The sequence below is a fragment of the Heloderma suspectum genome, chromosome 3, assembly GCF_057233095.1.
Source record: "Heloderma suspectum isolate Gila_16-S chromosome 3, 16-S_ref, whole genome shotgun sequence".
NCBI classification, from domain to species: Eukaryota; Metazoa; Chordata; class Lepidosauria; order Squamata; family Helodermatidae; genus Heloderma; species Heloderma suspectum.
In genome coordinates, this window is record NC_139460.1 from 49,159,430 (window position 1) to 49,175,648 (window position 16,219).

A 16,219-nucleotide genomic window follows, 5' to 3' on the forward strand; every position below is an offset into this window, starting at 1 on the left:
GAGAACAGGCCATGGTCCAGACTTTTGAGGGCCCTGGACAGACAGCCCTCAATGACACCCCCCTGCACCCACCACTGTTTGGGCCCATCCAATGGTGACGACAATGAAGGCTGCTGGCTCCGGTTTCAGTGGGGCTGTGAATCCATTCTGGGTCTCAGTCAGAGCCACCTCTAAAGGAGCTATCTAAGGTGCTGAACCTATTTTGTGGTTTTGGCGTAATACTTGGTATAATGCAGCTTCCCATGGCTGGAGCCCTAGAACTGGGAAAACGTGGTTTAGGTCCAACCCAAGGCTAGAAGCATAGCCTAAAGAATGAACAGGGCCACTGAAAAGGCAGGACGACGTTCTTCCAGTGGAGGCTGGTGGCTCTGATTTTGCTGGGGCTGTGTATCCATTCTGGGTTTCAGCCAGAACTCCAAAGGAGATACCAAAGGTGCTTAAACCATTTTAGGAATAGGGTTCAGCACCTTGGATCACTCCTTTAGCGTTCTGGCTGGTCTGCCTGAAACCCAGAATGGGTTCAGAGCCCCACTGAAACCGGAGTCCCCAGCCTGCACTGGGTGCCGCTGCTGCAGCTGCCAGCCTCGCCCCCTCCACGCAAGCCAGCTTGCCTGGCGGAAGTGCTGTGGCTGCCACAGGAGCTGAGCGGGTGAAACCGCCACATGAGCCTGTGAGTGCAAGGGGGGGGCAAGTGCTGGTGGGCACTGGCGGCGGGGAGGCAAGGTGTCAGCCCCACTGTGCCCAGCCTTGGATCATGGGCAATTTCATATGCCCCAGTTGCTGGGTGCTGACACCAGGCTTGAATGAGGATATAGCATTCCTCCCAAGGCAAAGCTCCGAAACAGAAATTTTCATTGCTCACAACTGAAGAAGATACCAGGTGTTAATTCTGCATGTCAGCCAACACTGGATTTTGATACTATTCAGTACAAAGAGTAACAAAATCTTGCAAGACATTCTGAACTGATGTGCTCTGGCATCTGAGATAAACCATGAGGTCCATCTGGGCCAAGCGTGTGTGGGAAAGCTATTGCAGCCGAGCCAACAGTGACAGCCTGTTTTTATTTCAAAGCAGAGAGCCATTAATATATCTCAGCTCTGAATAAGTTATGCAAAGGGCGACATCTTCCAACGGATTGACACATACGTTACCATAGAGATGGGCCACAACTCGTCTCTAACCTGTGCCTAACTCTGTGCTGGACTGCGGCCACGCTCAGTTAAAGTTGTTATCGAAATCATCAGATCAGTTTGCTTGGGTAAGAGCACAAAGAGGTAAATAACTTCCTTAGACTGTTGTAAAAAGTTAGTGGTAGACACCTGAAAAAAATAATAATCCAGATCCGTGAGCACTTCTAAGTCAAGGAACTGAGCGCGACTTCATTCACATACAAATTCCTGTGCTGAAGACACTCTCTTCCTCTATTTCCAGCAAACTCATCCGGAGATTTGAGTGTGGTGACTTGTGTATTCAGGGCAGACCCTGTCACCATGCACAATGAGCTGTGAGGAGCCACAGGCAGCATAGATCATGCCCCCATGTGCTGCCCATGACTGCTGCTGCCACCCCCACCCCCAGCCTACCCACACGCCAGCTGTTTAACTTTAAACAGGGACTGTTCCATTTTAATTCGCAGCAGCAGCGTAGGCGCTCTCTGGGACCACCTCACCCACAATGCCTTGCTCTGCGGAAGGGGTCCTTCCGCAGAGTGTGGCATGGAGGGACAAGATGGCCCTGGAGATGCTGGGAGTGTCTGCACTACCGCTGCTAATTCAGCAGCGAAAACTTTTTTAAAGAGTGAGGAGGGGAGCTGCTCACAGGTCAGCGCAAGTGGTGTGGTAGGGAAGGATGTGCAAGCAGCAGTCAATCCATAAGAACATGAGAAGTGCCACACTGGATCAGACCAAGGGTCAAGCTAGTCCATCATTCTGTTCACACAGTGGCCAGTCAGCTTCCCAGGAGAAAATCACAGGCAGGACACGGCTGCAACAGTACCCTCCCACCCATGTTCCCCAGCATCTGGTGTACATAGACATACTGCCTCTGATGCTGGAGGCAGCAGATCAGTAGCCACTGACAGCCTTCTCCTCCAGGAATTTGTCTACCGCAGGTGGTGCAATGTCTTGCACTGTCCCTGTATAGATTTTACACTCATGTACATGGCTGGTGCATCTACATGCAATGAAAAAGTCACACGTACAATCGTTACACGTTACCATCTATACAAGTTCCTATGATAAGTTGTCTTTCAGGCAGGAATTTTGTAGTGTTAAACGAGTCCTGAGTTGTGCCTGGATTCAGGACCGCATTATTCTTTAGGATTCATTAGCATAATAGGCCAATGTAAACATCATCATCACATTTATATCCCACCTTTAAATTACAATAGAAATGTCCAAGGCAACTTACATTGAAACTTGAAGTCAAAAATAAAATAGGAGCAGCGTAAGAAATAGGAGCACCAGGTGAAGACTTTTATATTCTCCAAGGCCTTTTAAAAATCTGTGTTTTTAGTGTTCTGGACCACAGTTTATGTGCTGTAGACGTGTAAGTTATCTGCTTTTATTCCTCTCGCTGATGGAAATGTTTATGCCAGAAAATGTTATGCCACAAATCATTTGATGTCTGATGTTGTGGTTTTAACTGTATTTTATCATTTTGTGCTATAAGTCGCATAGAGAACCATGCTATTGTGCAGCTTTATATATAACTATAGTAAATAAAGTAAACAGGTAGGTTTCTATGTCAGTCTGGTGACAATTGGCACTGACAGACGCTCCACATGATGGGCCTGATCCACGTGATGGTGGCATGGAAATGTCATGGCTCTCCATGAGGGACAGCAGCCACACAGAAGAGAGGGCCATTTTGAGAGGGTTCCACCTTTAACAGCAGCCTACAAATAATTTAGGTAGATTTTAGTTACATAGAGGCATGTTTTGGCAGCTTCCAGATAAGTGGGGAAGTGTTTGAATGGCTGAGAATATGGTCACTAGCCAAAAAGGCATTTTAGCTGCCGTGCAGTTTTCTGCAGAGGGCAACACAGCGTCGAGAAGAGGCTTTTGCTGCCTTCGCTGTGGGAGTCCTTTGAAACTCCTCGGCTGCTCATACATGCAGTAGCTGTGCCCTCATCCCATGCCGGGGGGCAGGAGCATGACACCCAGCAGTGGGTACGTTTACAATGCTGGCAGCCTGCACAACAGGAGGAGCGGAATAGACTGTATGTGGTATGCAGCAGCGAGGCAATGCAGATTGTTGCAGGGCAGCTCCCGATGTTACAACATGTGTAGACAAACAGATGCGCAACACTGAAAGAAGCTGCGGAAATGTCCAAAAGGAAGCACTAGTATCTCCCCGGTGGAAGATGCAGAAGTTCCTTTTTCAGATATTACAGTACACAGCAGATGATAGCTCACTCATGCATCATGTTGTAATGTCCAGTAAGATTCAAAGAAACTGACTGTGCCTTGGATGTGAAACTCCAAAACTACTAAAAAGGCAGATTCAGATGCCTCACAATCACTGCACGTTTCTGCTTTCCCTAAGCCCTATTTGTGTTAGCAAATTATTTGTGTGCCTTGCTTTGTGTAAGTGATTGTAAAGGAAAGGATCATAGAGTTGGAAGGGACCTTGCAGATCATCTAGTCCAACCTCCCCCACACACACTCAGTGCAAGATCTGAGAGATGGCTGTTCAACCTCTGCTTAAATACCTCCACCAAAGGAGAACTCATCATCTCCACTATTCCACTGTCACCGCTCTTACTGTTAGGATGTTTCTCCTAACGTTTAGCCAAAATCTGCTCCCTGCAGTCTCCACTCATTGGGTCTCGTTCTGCCCTCCAGAGCAACAGTGGGACTGGAAACAAAGTCCTATGAAGAGAGACTGAAAGAACTGGGCATGTTTAGCCTTGAGAAGAGAAGACCGAGGGGAGATATGATAACTCTTCAAGTACTTGAAAGGTTGTTACAGAGAAGAAGGCCAGGGTCACTTCTTGCTCATCCCAGAGTGCAGGACACGGAATAATGGGCTCAAGTTACAGGAAGCCAGATTCCGGCTGAACATCAGGAAATCTTCTGGACTGTTAGAGCAATACGACAATGGAACCAATGACCTTGGGAAGTGGTGGGCTCTCCCACACTGGAGGCGTTCAAGACAAGGCTGGACAGCCATCTGTCAGGGATGCTCTGACTTGGATTCCTGCATTGAGCAGGGGCTTGGACTCGATGGCCTTGTAGGCCCCTTCCAACCCTACTATTCTATGATTCTATGGGTGTACAGGTCTGCTCCAGCTTCTGCATGGCAGCCCCTCAGATATTTTAAGACTGCTATTGTATCTCCCTTTAATCTTCTCTTCTCCAAGCTCTTTGGCTGAACATCTCTTTGGGTCCTACTACAGCCAAAAGAGATATGCAATCAAAGAACATAGTTCAATAGGTACCAGTGTTCTTTAATCCACCACTGCCTTGATTATTAGCACGTTGTTGCATAAGTTACCACTCTGAAAATACATGCCACATCACTCATTGACTAATTCGTCAATGCATGGAAATGTAACTGCTTACGTTTTTTTTTTTTTTTTCAAGGCTAAATCTAATTTTAAATCTAAGTTTTTAAAAAAGGATATTGGGCAAGTGCAAAATCCATTCCATCTGTGTTTTGTGGACTGGCAGGTGTCTTTCTGTTGTCTGCTCACTGATGGAATTGGATTTTTTTTAAAACAACAACACCGGAACTTCATTCCCCTTGTGGTAATTTGCATTAGTACTAATGTGCACTTGCACAAATGTGCATTAGTTAATGCAAATTAGCCCTAATGCAAACTAGTGCACATCCCCCCCCCAAGTGAAAAACCAGTCCACAAGTCTGCAGAATACGTGTGCCTTGGAAAAAGCCGGTCTGCTGTGGAAACCATAGGCCAGATTCATAGAAATTCGCTCATTTGAATCCTTTGCAGATTTCTCCGACTTTCCTAGCTGCAGTGTCTGAAACACTGGGAGACCTACTTTTTGCTCATCCCTGCTCTGGAGCAGCCTTCCCCAACCTCATGCTGTCCAGGTGTTCTGGACTACACTTCCCATCAGCTTTGACCTTTGGCCCTGCTGTCTGGGGCTGATGGAAGTTGGAGTCCACACCTAGAGGGCACCAGGTTGGTCAAGATGGCTCTACAGATCCTTGCCAAGAGCTAGCAGGGGACAGTTCTCCACCTGCCATACACGCCTGGCCCACAACGGGCAATTAAGCCCTGTACAAGCTGCCAGAGCCATTCATTCACTGCTACAGTCAGACTGGGTCCAGCTACGGTAGCGGAAAAATACAACGTTTCCGACCTTCATTCCAAGTTTCATGCTTGACTAACATCATTTAAAGTCAGGGCAGCCAACAGAGGAATGCAGTGGTTGAACTGGACTTTAACACAGACGTGTATGCAGCTGTCAGAGGGGGTGCATCTTGCTATGGGAGTAGCTCATCCAGCTGCATTCTGGCAGTGACGTGATGGTCATTTAAAAACAGCAGAGGCTGGTGGCTCTGCTCTCAGTGAATCCACTCTGGATTGCAGTCAGATCCAGTCTGAACTCTGAAGGACCTATCCAAAGGTCCTTTAGAGTTCTGACTGGTTCTGACTGCAACCTGGATTGGATTCAGTGCCCCACTGACAACGGAGCCACCAGCCTCCACTGTCAAACGCTATACTGTTATTAAAAGCTTCTGAACTCTTTCATGCCCAGCAAGAGGGACATAAATCATGAATGTCCCCAGAATCGAGCAGCCTCAGGGTCATCTGTAATGTGGAAAAGCCGACACTGGAACACTCCTCCCCTGCCACTCCCTGCTGGTTCTTACCAGCTGTTGGGGCCAGATAAAACAATAGAGGCCGGGTGGAACAAACGGAGCAGTCACGTGTCACCAACTCATCCTGCCAGTTTACATGTTGCTTATGGACAATGGCTACCCAATCTGTTTCTCTTTGCATTGTGGATGCATGGTGGTCCACGAGAGGCAAACATTTGCTGAAGTAAAATGCTAAGAGGCCAGTCACATAGACAAGAGGACCCGTAACCAAACCATGCTGCCTTTCATACGTGCCAGATGCCAACAAAGACACCCATGAAAAGAGAACGATCGTATCACAGATCCATCTTGCCCACCACGGCTACCGGAATCCATAATGTATTTCTGTGCAAAGAAGATTAATCAAATGCAACTGATTTCCACGAGTGTGCTTCACTTTACAGTCCAAGATGAAAAAGGCAGATATTACCTTTTCCAGTGGCAAGCCTGGATTAGAATCCAGGTGTTCTGAGCATCCAGCACCATCATTCACAGGACTGGCCCAAGACATTTTGCTGCCTGAGGCAAAGGACAAGATGCTGCATGCTCCATCCTGCTATTGAACCTGACTTGGCTGGCTGTGGAGCCTTGTGGAGCACTGATGATGGGATAGCACCTTCCACCTCACCTAAGGGCAGCAAGCTAGCTTAGGGAGTGCAGGGCAGGCCACATGGAACACACAGCTCTGTCCTCCAACAGCCAGGAGGCTGCTGCCACCGCCCACCATCTGCCACCTGCGGTGGTGCCTCACTCTGCCTAATGGCAGGGCCAGCCCCGATAATTTTCATTGGTTGGTCACACAATACTCTTGAGCACCAGACATTAAGCACTCCAGCTGGACCCTCTGGTTGGCGTGTTTCATAAATGGCGAAAAGGAAACTTGCATTGGTTGGCAATATGTCTTATACCCTGAAATGGTCCCAAAGTCCTGTACTGTTGCAATTCCTGCTTTGTGTGAGGCCGTGTTTCTCTAAAACAGTTGTGTGAATTGTTCCTTTTGAGATTCTTGAACTCAATAGGTTGGATCCAGATCCGGTCATACAGAGGAGTCCCACTGAAATCAATGGAGCATAAGTTAGTCATGACTGACTTAAGTCCCACTGAGGGTTCTGCCTGAAGTATGACTAAATCTGGATCCAACCGAATGCCTACATCTTTTCTTCATTTACTTCCCGGCTTCTTTTGAATGCAAGGACTGGTGTCAGCTGTATACACACAGGGCTGGCCCTGCTGGAGAACATCCGCTACTCCACTCTCTTGGAGAACAAAGCTGGGTGCGCCACATAACCTGACCTGCACTCCCTGAACTATCCTGCTGCCCTCAGGTTCAGTGGAGCACCCTATCCTGTTGCCAGTGTTGAAGTAAGAGTCAAAATTGGGTTCAGTAGGTGGGATGGAAGGGGATGCCATGTTGTTCTTTGCCTCAGGCAGCAAAATATCTTGGACCAGCCTGTATAAGCAGGTGTGGGCCATAACAATGTTCTCCTCACTTCCTAATCAGATAGTTTGTTACCCCCCACTTTTAACTCACATTCATAGTATGGGGATGTTTGTACACAATATTTTTTTCCCAGCCTCTTCAAAATAGGTGGTGAGCTCTTCTGAAGAAACGTAACCTGGACACAGAATATCTAAACTAATATTAAGGATGGCTGCCAATATCCCCTTCCCTTTGTCCCAAGTCCCAACATGCAACATAGGATCCAGCTAAAGTATTTTTTGCATATGTCTGCCTTTCTCCATTTCTCTCTAGGACACGCTCCCCTCCCCCAACCTGGTGCCCTCCAGATGCTGTTGGATTCCAAGTTCCAGCAGCTCCAGTCAGCATGGCCAATGGTTGGGAATGCTGGGAGATACCTCCAAAGTATCTGGATGACTCCAGGTTGGGGAAAGCTGCTCTAGGATGACCAGCTGCTAAGAGGACAGCAGGGCTCTTGCACCTTTCATTGTTGTGTGGAAGAGAGAATTTTACCAGAGGCAGCTTGCCAGGCAGGAGAAAAGCTTCAACGCCTGGAATCCCCAGTGCTACACAACTTTTAGGGAGATGGGAACCCTTGTCCTTCTCTGTATCTGATGGTTTTCTTTTTCTCCTGGTTAAACGACAAGAACAAAAGTGGTGCTACTGGTGCGACCCACCTTAGATGGAACCGACCCACTTCGGTTCCCAACCTATCAGATCAACAGATGCACTTGACTACTACAGGTGGGTCAGGCCCCACGACTGTACCACAAGTTGACCTAAGGTGGGTCCCCAAAGCAGCGTTATATATGGCAAAAAAAGAAATAAAGCAATGGTTATGTATCTGGGCTAAAGGCAGATCCCAGGTCAGAAAAGGTCGAAGACTACTGGACCAGAGCAGCATTCTCCAACCTGGTGTCATCCCGATGTGTTGGACTACAACTCCCAGAATCCGCAGGCAGCATAGCTGTTGCAGTCCAACACATCTGGAGGACACCAGCTTGGGGAAGGATGGACTGGTGTGTTGTATTTGAATGCCTGGACTCAAAACTCCACTCAGGCAAGGCTCCCTGAACAGCCTTGGGCAAAGCTATCAGCCTTGGCCAGACTTCCCGCTCTTGGTGCCCTGCAGATGCATTGGACTGCACCTCCTATCATTCCCAGCCAGCACAGATGCTGGCTGAGAATGATGGGATCTGCAGTCCAACACATCTGGAGGGCTCCACGTGGGGGAAGGTTGAGCTCCTTGAAGGAAGAGCAAGATATGAATGTGACAGATGATAACATGTCCTTACTTAGGGCTCCCTTACTTAGGGCTCCCTTACTTAGGAATCCCTTACTTAGCTTGTGATGCAATAGGTGGTGCAACATTCCTTGACTTGCTACAATTGACTAGTGAATCATCTGCCTGACTTCAGAAGATGTGAGGAAATAAGGAAAGCGAGACAACTTTTGAAAGAGGCAGTCATGAGTTGATCACTGTAGTTCTAGAACCCACCACAGCCCACTAGGTAAAATGGGCTCAATCCTGTCACCATGGCGGGGGGGGGGGCTTGGGTTGACCAGCTTGTCCACTGGTCCTTGTTGTTACCTGGGGGTGCAACTCGGTCTTGATACTTGGGTTCGAATTCGCTGATGGTGAGCAGCAGGACTTGAATGGTCCCAATGAAGATACCCGCCAGGCAGCCGTAGAAGATCAAATAGAAGAGAAGGATCTTAACTGTGACAAGAGAGAACAAATTCAAACGTCAAGGACAAATGGTTAATGATGCAGGAGAAGGCCAACTGGGTATGCAGTGGCTTCTCAAGGCCACTGCTCCGCACAGGTCAGATCAAGAGAGATATTAACGCCATCGGAATCAAGGAGACAGTGTACTTGAGTAGTGACTCTTAGGGAAGTACAGACTGTTAAATCTATTCTGTCTGTGTTTCACAGATTGTCAGGCATTTTTCATTCCATCACTTGCTCATTGATGGACTTGGATTTTTTGTACGAGAATTTCGTTCATTTGCAAATGTGCACTTGTGCTAATGCGCACTAGCATCAATGTGCACTTGCAAACAAACGACATTGCTCAAAATCCCCCCAAAAGTTAAAAAAAAAATGGTCCACAAGTCCATGGAATCTGTGCAACTCAGAAAAAGCCAGTATGCTGTGGAATCCGCAGGTCAGATCCATAGAAATTCAAACTCATTTGAATATGTTTCAGATTTCTCTGACATCCCTAGTGACACTCCACCCAAAATTAGCAGAAAAGACCTGAAAATAGTAAGAGAGAGAGAGAGAAAGAAAGAAAGAAAGAAAGAGAGCAAGCGAGTGAGCAAGCGCGTGCGCATATATGTTAGAAAAGGCAGCAAGCTGGGAGGGCTTCTCACAGAGGTAGAAGTCCTAAGCACATTTATTTCATTCTGTTGAAATCAATGGCCTTCCTCCTTCTTATAAAGGATTAGATAAATTCATGCCGAAGAGGCCTGTATCAGTGTTTATCAGCCATGATAGATATGTGGAACCTCCAGTCTCAGAGGCAACCTACCCTCTGAACACCAGGTGCTGCTGGGGACACTCAGCCAAAGGAGAAGGCTCCCTTCATGCCTTGCTTGTAGAGATACCTGGCTGAGCCTTGTTGGAAATAGAATGCTGGACTAGATGGATCTTTGGTTTGGTTCACTAGGGCTCCTCTTATGCTCTTAAAGGGATTCAGGGACAGTTCACTTGTTGCCCCAGCAGCACTCCTTCTAATAGTGAACTAAGGTGGTGAGTGCCAACAGGACTGTAGCCAAAATGGGGCCACTGAGAAACCAGAGGGAGGTACCAGCATGCTCAGGGGAGTGCCAAGGTTTGCAGATGTACAATTAAACAGACACACCCCTTTAAGGGGACATAAATTGACCCAGTAAGGACTGAGCATGTTCAATAGCCACACAATATAGAGTAACATTTGGAAAAGACAGAACCAGGATGGCGGTGGAAGGAGAGTGGAATGCAGAGGTGCAGTGGAGCCTGGGATCCCAGGGACACAGTGCTGGCACTTTTTGATTAGCAGGGACACAGATGTAAACTGCCCTCACCCCCCCCCCGTCTTCCTTGTTTCCTCTGATCTTAGCACCACCCCTCATAGTAGCTGGTGGAAAATTAATTTCACCAGCAACAATATATTGTTCCCTGTAATGCAAAGTGTTTGTAATGCAAAATGTTTTGGGGCGGCTTAGTCTTGAATGGGCAATTAGATTTACAAGAGACCTGCTCCTGATGGAGATCAAAACTGCTTGAAGTGGTTTGTGGATATGGACCAACACTGCTACTTGGATTGCTGGATTTTATTTGGAGGCATAGTTATGAGGACTGTCATGATGAGTGTCTGTACTTCAAAATTTACCACCACACCACAGTTTGGAGAGATGGAACTCTGAGCAGGAGCACTCCTTTTGGGAGGGAGAATATACTGCAACATTTTGCTGCAGGGCTCACTTGTACAGGCCCTCAGTGCGGTGGGAGATGGGAATGATCCACACCCTTCTTTGCTGTAGGTCACCAATGGCGACTCAAAACCTATACGCATGACTCTGCATAACCCTTCTGGGTGAGCTTTTGAGAGTTGCACCCATTTCTGAAGATGCATGAGAATCCAGTACACTGTAATACAGCCTCCCCCAACCTGGTGCCCTCCAGATGAGTTTGACTACAATTCCCAGCATCCCCCAGTCAGCCATAGCCCAACACATACAGAGGGCACCAGGTTGGGGAAGGCAGCTGTAATTCATCTTTGAGGAACACCATGTATGGCACATCTCCAGTGTTTAAATATCTTTCCCCCCAGCATGTATTTGAACTCTCTGGCACTATATTGCTACACCGCCTCAGACCTGAATGGCTTTTAGCTTGCTTTTATGTGGGATATTAAGAAAGCTGCCCAGTACAAGTCACACATTCTGGCTACACTGAGTTGTAATCAGCCAGATTAATATACAAATTACATAAGTGATTAAAGGGTGGTGGTTGTTTAAGGAAGAGGGAGGGGACAACAAATTAAAACTTTTCTTTATTACTGCGGCTGCTCCAGAGAACTGCACAGTCTTTGAAATCTGGTTGTATCAGTTACTGGTTTACAGGGATTATCTCTACTGATTAACTGTAGAGTAACATGTTGTACTAGGCATCACAGGGCAGTCCTACTGCATGGAAAAACCACCTCATGCCCAATTCTGCTATTCTAAGAGCACAATCCTATTCATGTTTAGACAGAAAAAGTCCCACAACTCCCAGCATTCCCCAGCCAGCATGGCCAGCTGGGAAATGCTGGGAGTTGTAGGACTTCTTTCTGTCTAAACATGCATAGGATTGTGCCCTAAGAAGACCAGAGCAACACAGTGTGTGAAAAAAAGGCGGGGGGTTAGACTACAAATTGTATTCCAAAGGTGGTGACCTTTAGAGCAAACATCCATGCTGAGGGACTGCAAAGTGAGGAGGCAAGAGAACACCGATTCTGAAAAGTTACTGACACATTGATAACGTGTCAGTAAAAGAGAAAACTCTATTAAAATAAGGATTTTTTCCCCGGAAGGGAGGAGAAAGAGAGAGACCAGGCACAACAGTTCTGGCATTCTCAGGGTTAACACACTCTTTAGTAACCAGGCAGCAGTGGGCAAATAGCTGTGACGTCAGAGAGATTTGGGCATTTTTTCCAGAGGACAGTCATAGGAGGTGGTGTTGCAGTGAACCAAAGAGGAAACCTGCTGACAGCAAAGTGGGGTGTGTGTGTGTGTGTGTGTGTTTGAGAAAGAAAAGAATAATAATAATTTTAAAAAGAAATCAAAAGAGCTCAGGTCAGTGATGGGATACGAGTTTAAACCAGACTTCCAACCAACCAGGATGTTAATAGTAACCCACAACCTCAAAGTACACAGTCCTTCCTAAGCTACAGAAGTAATCCATTCTAGCAAACAAGGGACATAGATAGACTCTTTAATTTTTTTAAGGCAACAGAATGGCCTGATTTCTAATACATAGGTAAGATCCTCTCCTAGCCAAGCTGCTCTGAAAGAGACTTCAATGTCATTCCACTGCCCCTTTCAGCAAACAGACATCTTGGGTGCCTCCAGATGAGGCTTATATTACGCCATCGCCCTGTCTCATTCGCAGAATTCTACAGGAGTTACAGAGGTTGTTGTCTTCCTCCCGTGTTTTCCCACTGCCTTGTCTGTCTTTTTTCTTGCTGTGGAAAATCCATTCAGAAAAAAAAGACAGAATAGCTGCACAATGCCTTCTGGTTGCTAGCACTGGGACCCCTTGTCAGGAAGCACACCTCGTCTCTAAAGGATTTTAGGTATACTGCAGCCTTCCACCAATCTGGTGACCTCAATATGCATTGGACGACACCTCCCATCATTCCCATGCAGTATGTCAATGCTGGCCAGGGGTGATAGGGGTTGTAGTCCAACTCATCTGGAAGGCACCAGGTTGGCAGAAGGCTGCTGTACAGCCTCTGAAGAAGGGATCTTGTCTTACACCCTTTCTGGAGCCCTGGAGAGACTCATGGTGCTGCACACCTTCTGGCAGACTCCAGTTCATCTGGCATCCATGACCTGTCCGGCATTCATTCCCTTTGCATCTGCCCTCTCTGTGGATTCTAGCCAAAGATCCACAACCGGAAGCTCCGGATGTGGCACCTCCAATGGGACATCGGCTGGATTCAACCCAGAGACGGTGCAAGGCCGGCAGCTGCGGTTTGGCAGCCGCTCTCTAAGCGACTAAGAAAAAGGTCTTCAGTCTGTGAATCATTTTAAAATGTACCTCAACCCTTTTCTCTCCCCCACCCACCCCAAAATTCTATTTATAAAGCCAGCGCTTACTAAATAAAGCCACTCTCCTTCGTTTTGAGCAAGGTTTTGCTTCTCTCTCTCTCTCTCTCTCTCTCTTCTCTCCCCTCAGAGCCATTTGCCGCCCTGACCTCAGTATCATGGATGTTTCTAAATTTGCACAAAGAGTTTGGAAGGGAATGGAAAGTTCTAGATAACAGGCCCACTCCTCCAGTGCAAGGATCTACAGAGCCCCTCAAGACGGCCTGTTCAAACCCCAGCAGAGGGAGGAGGAGACTCAAGGGCAGCCTACCCTTTCCTTCAAGGGCAGCACATATCACTCACGCAAAAGGCCCTGGGCGTGCTCAGCACCATCCCCGCAGGGTATTGTCAGGCCTTTCCCTCCACTAACAAGAAAAAAGGGACTAAGAAAATAAAACTGCATTAAGCGCTTGTTGGCTAGCCTGTTCAAAATACAGATCAGGCAGGCTAGGAGCCAGAGTCAAAGGCCCCTGTTCCGAAGGTCCACCTAGCATTACAAAGAATCATCCTTGAAAAATAATCTTGTTGGCTGCTCAGATACTGTGGTCTAGGACCAGGTGGGAATGAATATGGAAGGAGGAACAATTGGACTGGAGGTGTAGGAAAACCTTTGATGTCCTTCATATTTGTGCAATGCAGTGTCAGTGTGATGACCTCAGAAAATGGGCCTCAGTCCTGGAGTAGAGGGAGATGCCTAGACCAGGGAGGAAAGGGTGGCGGGGGGGGGGGAGAAAAATAGCAAATGAGAAAATTAAGGGATGTGTAGGTTTTTGTTTTGTTTTTGGTGTGTGTGTGTGTGTATTTGTGTGCGGGAGCTCTGACTCTCACTCTCATTCAAGTTAGGTATAGTTGCTAGGAAACAGCCTTCAAGGACTTTATTATTCCTAAACCTCCTTAGCTTCTTTCCCACCTGACCTCTCTCTCTCTCTCTCTCTCTCTCTCCCTCCCTCCCTCCCTCTCTCTCTCTCTCTCTCTCTCTCTCTGTGTGTGTGCAGCTCACTTGGGCCTCCCCCAAACAAAGGTGTGAGTGGAAAAGTGGAAAAGAATAAGTCAATATTCCGAACAATTTGTAGTCCTCCCAAAGGAGACCCCCTTCTCTTTAGCTCGTGGTTGTCCTTGATGATGGACACCCCCCCCCCCTCGGCCTCTCTGGGGACTCCAACCAAGAAGTCTTCCATTACCTCTTCGCTGGGAAGGTGTCACCTTGACTAACCTTGAGCTGTGATGCATTATTAACCCTTTGGGGTTGGTGGAGGCTGGGATGGCAACCAGCGTAACGCCAGTCTCCCTTTCTGTTCCCACAAACTCTCCTGGCTTATCGTGGCCATTTTAAAGAGGAAGAAGAAGAAAAGGGGGGGGAGGGGAGAAAGAAAAACATATCCACACACTCCCGCTCTCTAAGGCACACTACTAGCGTGTCTTTCCCCCGCTGTGGTGCCCTTCGTGATCGACATGAAAGCAGCCGCACGGGGGAGGGGCGGGAGGAGGAGTAAGAAGGGGTGATCGGGACTCCCCCCTGCCCGCAGTCACGACTCTCTCTCTCTTTTTGGTACTATACATCAATGCCCTTCAGCACGACCTTTTCAAGAGGAAAAAGAATGAGAGGGAGGGAGGGAGAGAGAGAGAGAGAGAGAGAAAGCCCGGCGTCTCTTTCTAGCACACAGAGGCAACAGGCAGCAGCCGATCGACACAAAAGTCCACGCAGCCGGGGCGGCAAAGTACCCGAGGATTGTCTAGACAATCGGAGCCGCCCAGCAAAGCAAAGCAAGCAAACAAGGCGGCGAGCCCTGGCAACGCCGAGGCGCTCCTTCCGAAAGGAATCGCTGAGACCCGTTCTTTGCACACGCACAGACACGCACCCCCCTACCATGCACACACACACACCGCGCACACAGACGCGAGAGTCACACGTATTGCCGGGAACACCCACGGTCGGTCACGGCTCGTAAGTGTCCATGACACTGGCGGAAAGTCTCACTCGCCGGCACCAGTGCGCTCGACGTTCCGGTTTCTCTCCGCACACCCAGTCCTGCCTCAAGCCTCCGCCTTTTTTCTTTCTCCACGAAAGCTGCCGAGGGGGAGGCTTGGCGTATATTTTTGAACCTGGCAGCGGGAGGAGGAGGAGGTCAAAAGACAACGGGGGGAAAAAAGCGATCCGGCGAGAAGAGCAAAGGAGGCGGCCGGGGAGATTTTACGCACGGCAACCGACACCGCGCCAAGCCGCCCTGCGCCTCTCGCCGCGGAAGCGATCGTGGCGGACGAGGCGACCGGCGAGGGGGCCCTTGCGGAGGGTTTCACAGAGGCACCGGAGCCGGGGAGCCATTTACACCAGCCTCCTTCCACCGGGTGCCCCCAGATGTGTGCGACTACAACGCCTAGCATCCCCCGGCCAACGCATCTGGAGGGCACCAGGTGGAAGGCGGCGGATTTGCGCCCTCCCTGCGGGCTCTCGCACGCGGATTCACCGCAGATGCCCCCGTGGGCCTCTTTCCGCGCTTTTCCAGCGAGGAGCCGAGACGGGAAGGCGGACGGGCAAGATACTCACACCAACTGCCGCCAGTCCTGCCGAGGAATTCCTTCTTCTCCGAGTTCCAGATAAATTTCTTCCAGTTGCCATCCCCTTCCTTTGCTTTCCCGCGAGCCATGAGCGGGGAGCGCGCCTGCTAGCGCCTTGGCGGGAGCTGCGGCGCAGGGAGAGAGGAGGAGCGAGGAGAAGGTCCGCCGCGTCGCCCGAAGAGACCGCGCAGTCCTCGGCGCGTCCCCCGCTCTTCCCGCCTACTGCAGGCCACTCGCGGTCTCCGAACTGCCGGCAGGCGCTGGGCAGAGAGGGGAGGTCTTTGTGTGCCGGGCGGCGCGTCCCGCCCTCCCGAGGGGTGGCTGGCTGGCTGTCAAGTAATCCTGGCCGGGAGCCGAAGAGCGCGCTCCCCGAGATGTCTAGGGCAGGCGCACAGGCGAGGGGCTGCTGGACCTGCTCCCGGCAGCCGGGGAACCGACGGGCGTGGGGGGGAGATGGAACGCGAGGCAGGGGGTGGGCAGACGGGAACACCAGGCTCTGATCAAGAGGAAAAAAATAGCCCCGTCCCCCCCAC

General features: G+C 49.2%; 1 protein-coding gene across 1 annotated transcript in view; it reads right to left on the reverse strand.

Annotated features, from left to right (window-relative positions):
• The window catches only part of ATP1B1 (ATPase Na+/K+ transporting subunit beta 1), a 41,120-nt gene extending 25,213 nt beyond the window's left edge, over positions 1-15,907 (reverse strand). Inside the window, exons 1-2 of the mRNA XM_084843169.1 lie at positions 15,676-15,907; positions 8,884-9,012 (exon numbers count right to left, since the gene is read on the reverse strand). Coding sequence (XP_084699295.1) covers positions 8,884-9,012; positions 15,676-15,775 — 229 coding nt within the window. The 5' untranslated portion in view covers positions 15,776-15,907. The remainder of the gene's footprint in view (positions 1-8,883; positions 9,013-15,675) is intronic.
• Between the last annotated feature and the right edge of the window lie 312 nt (positions 15,908-16,219).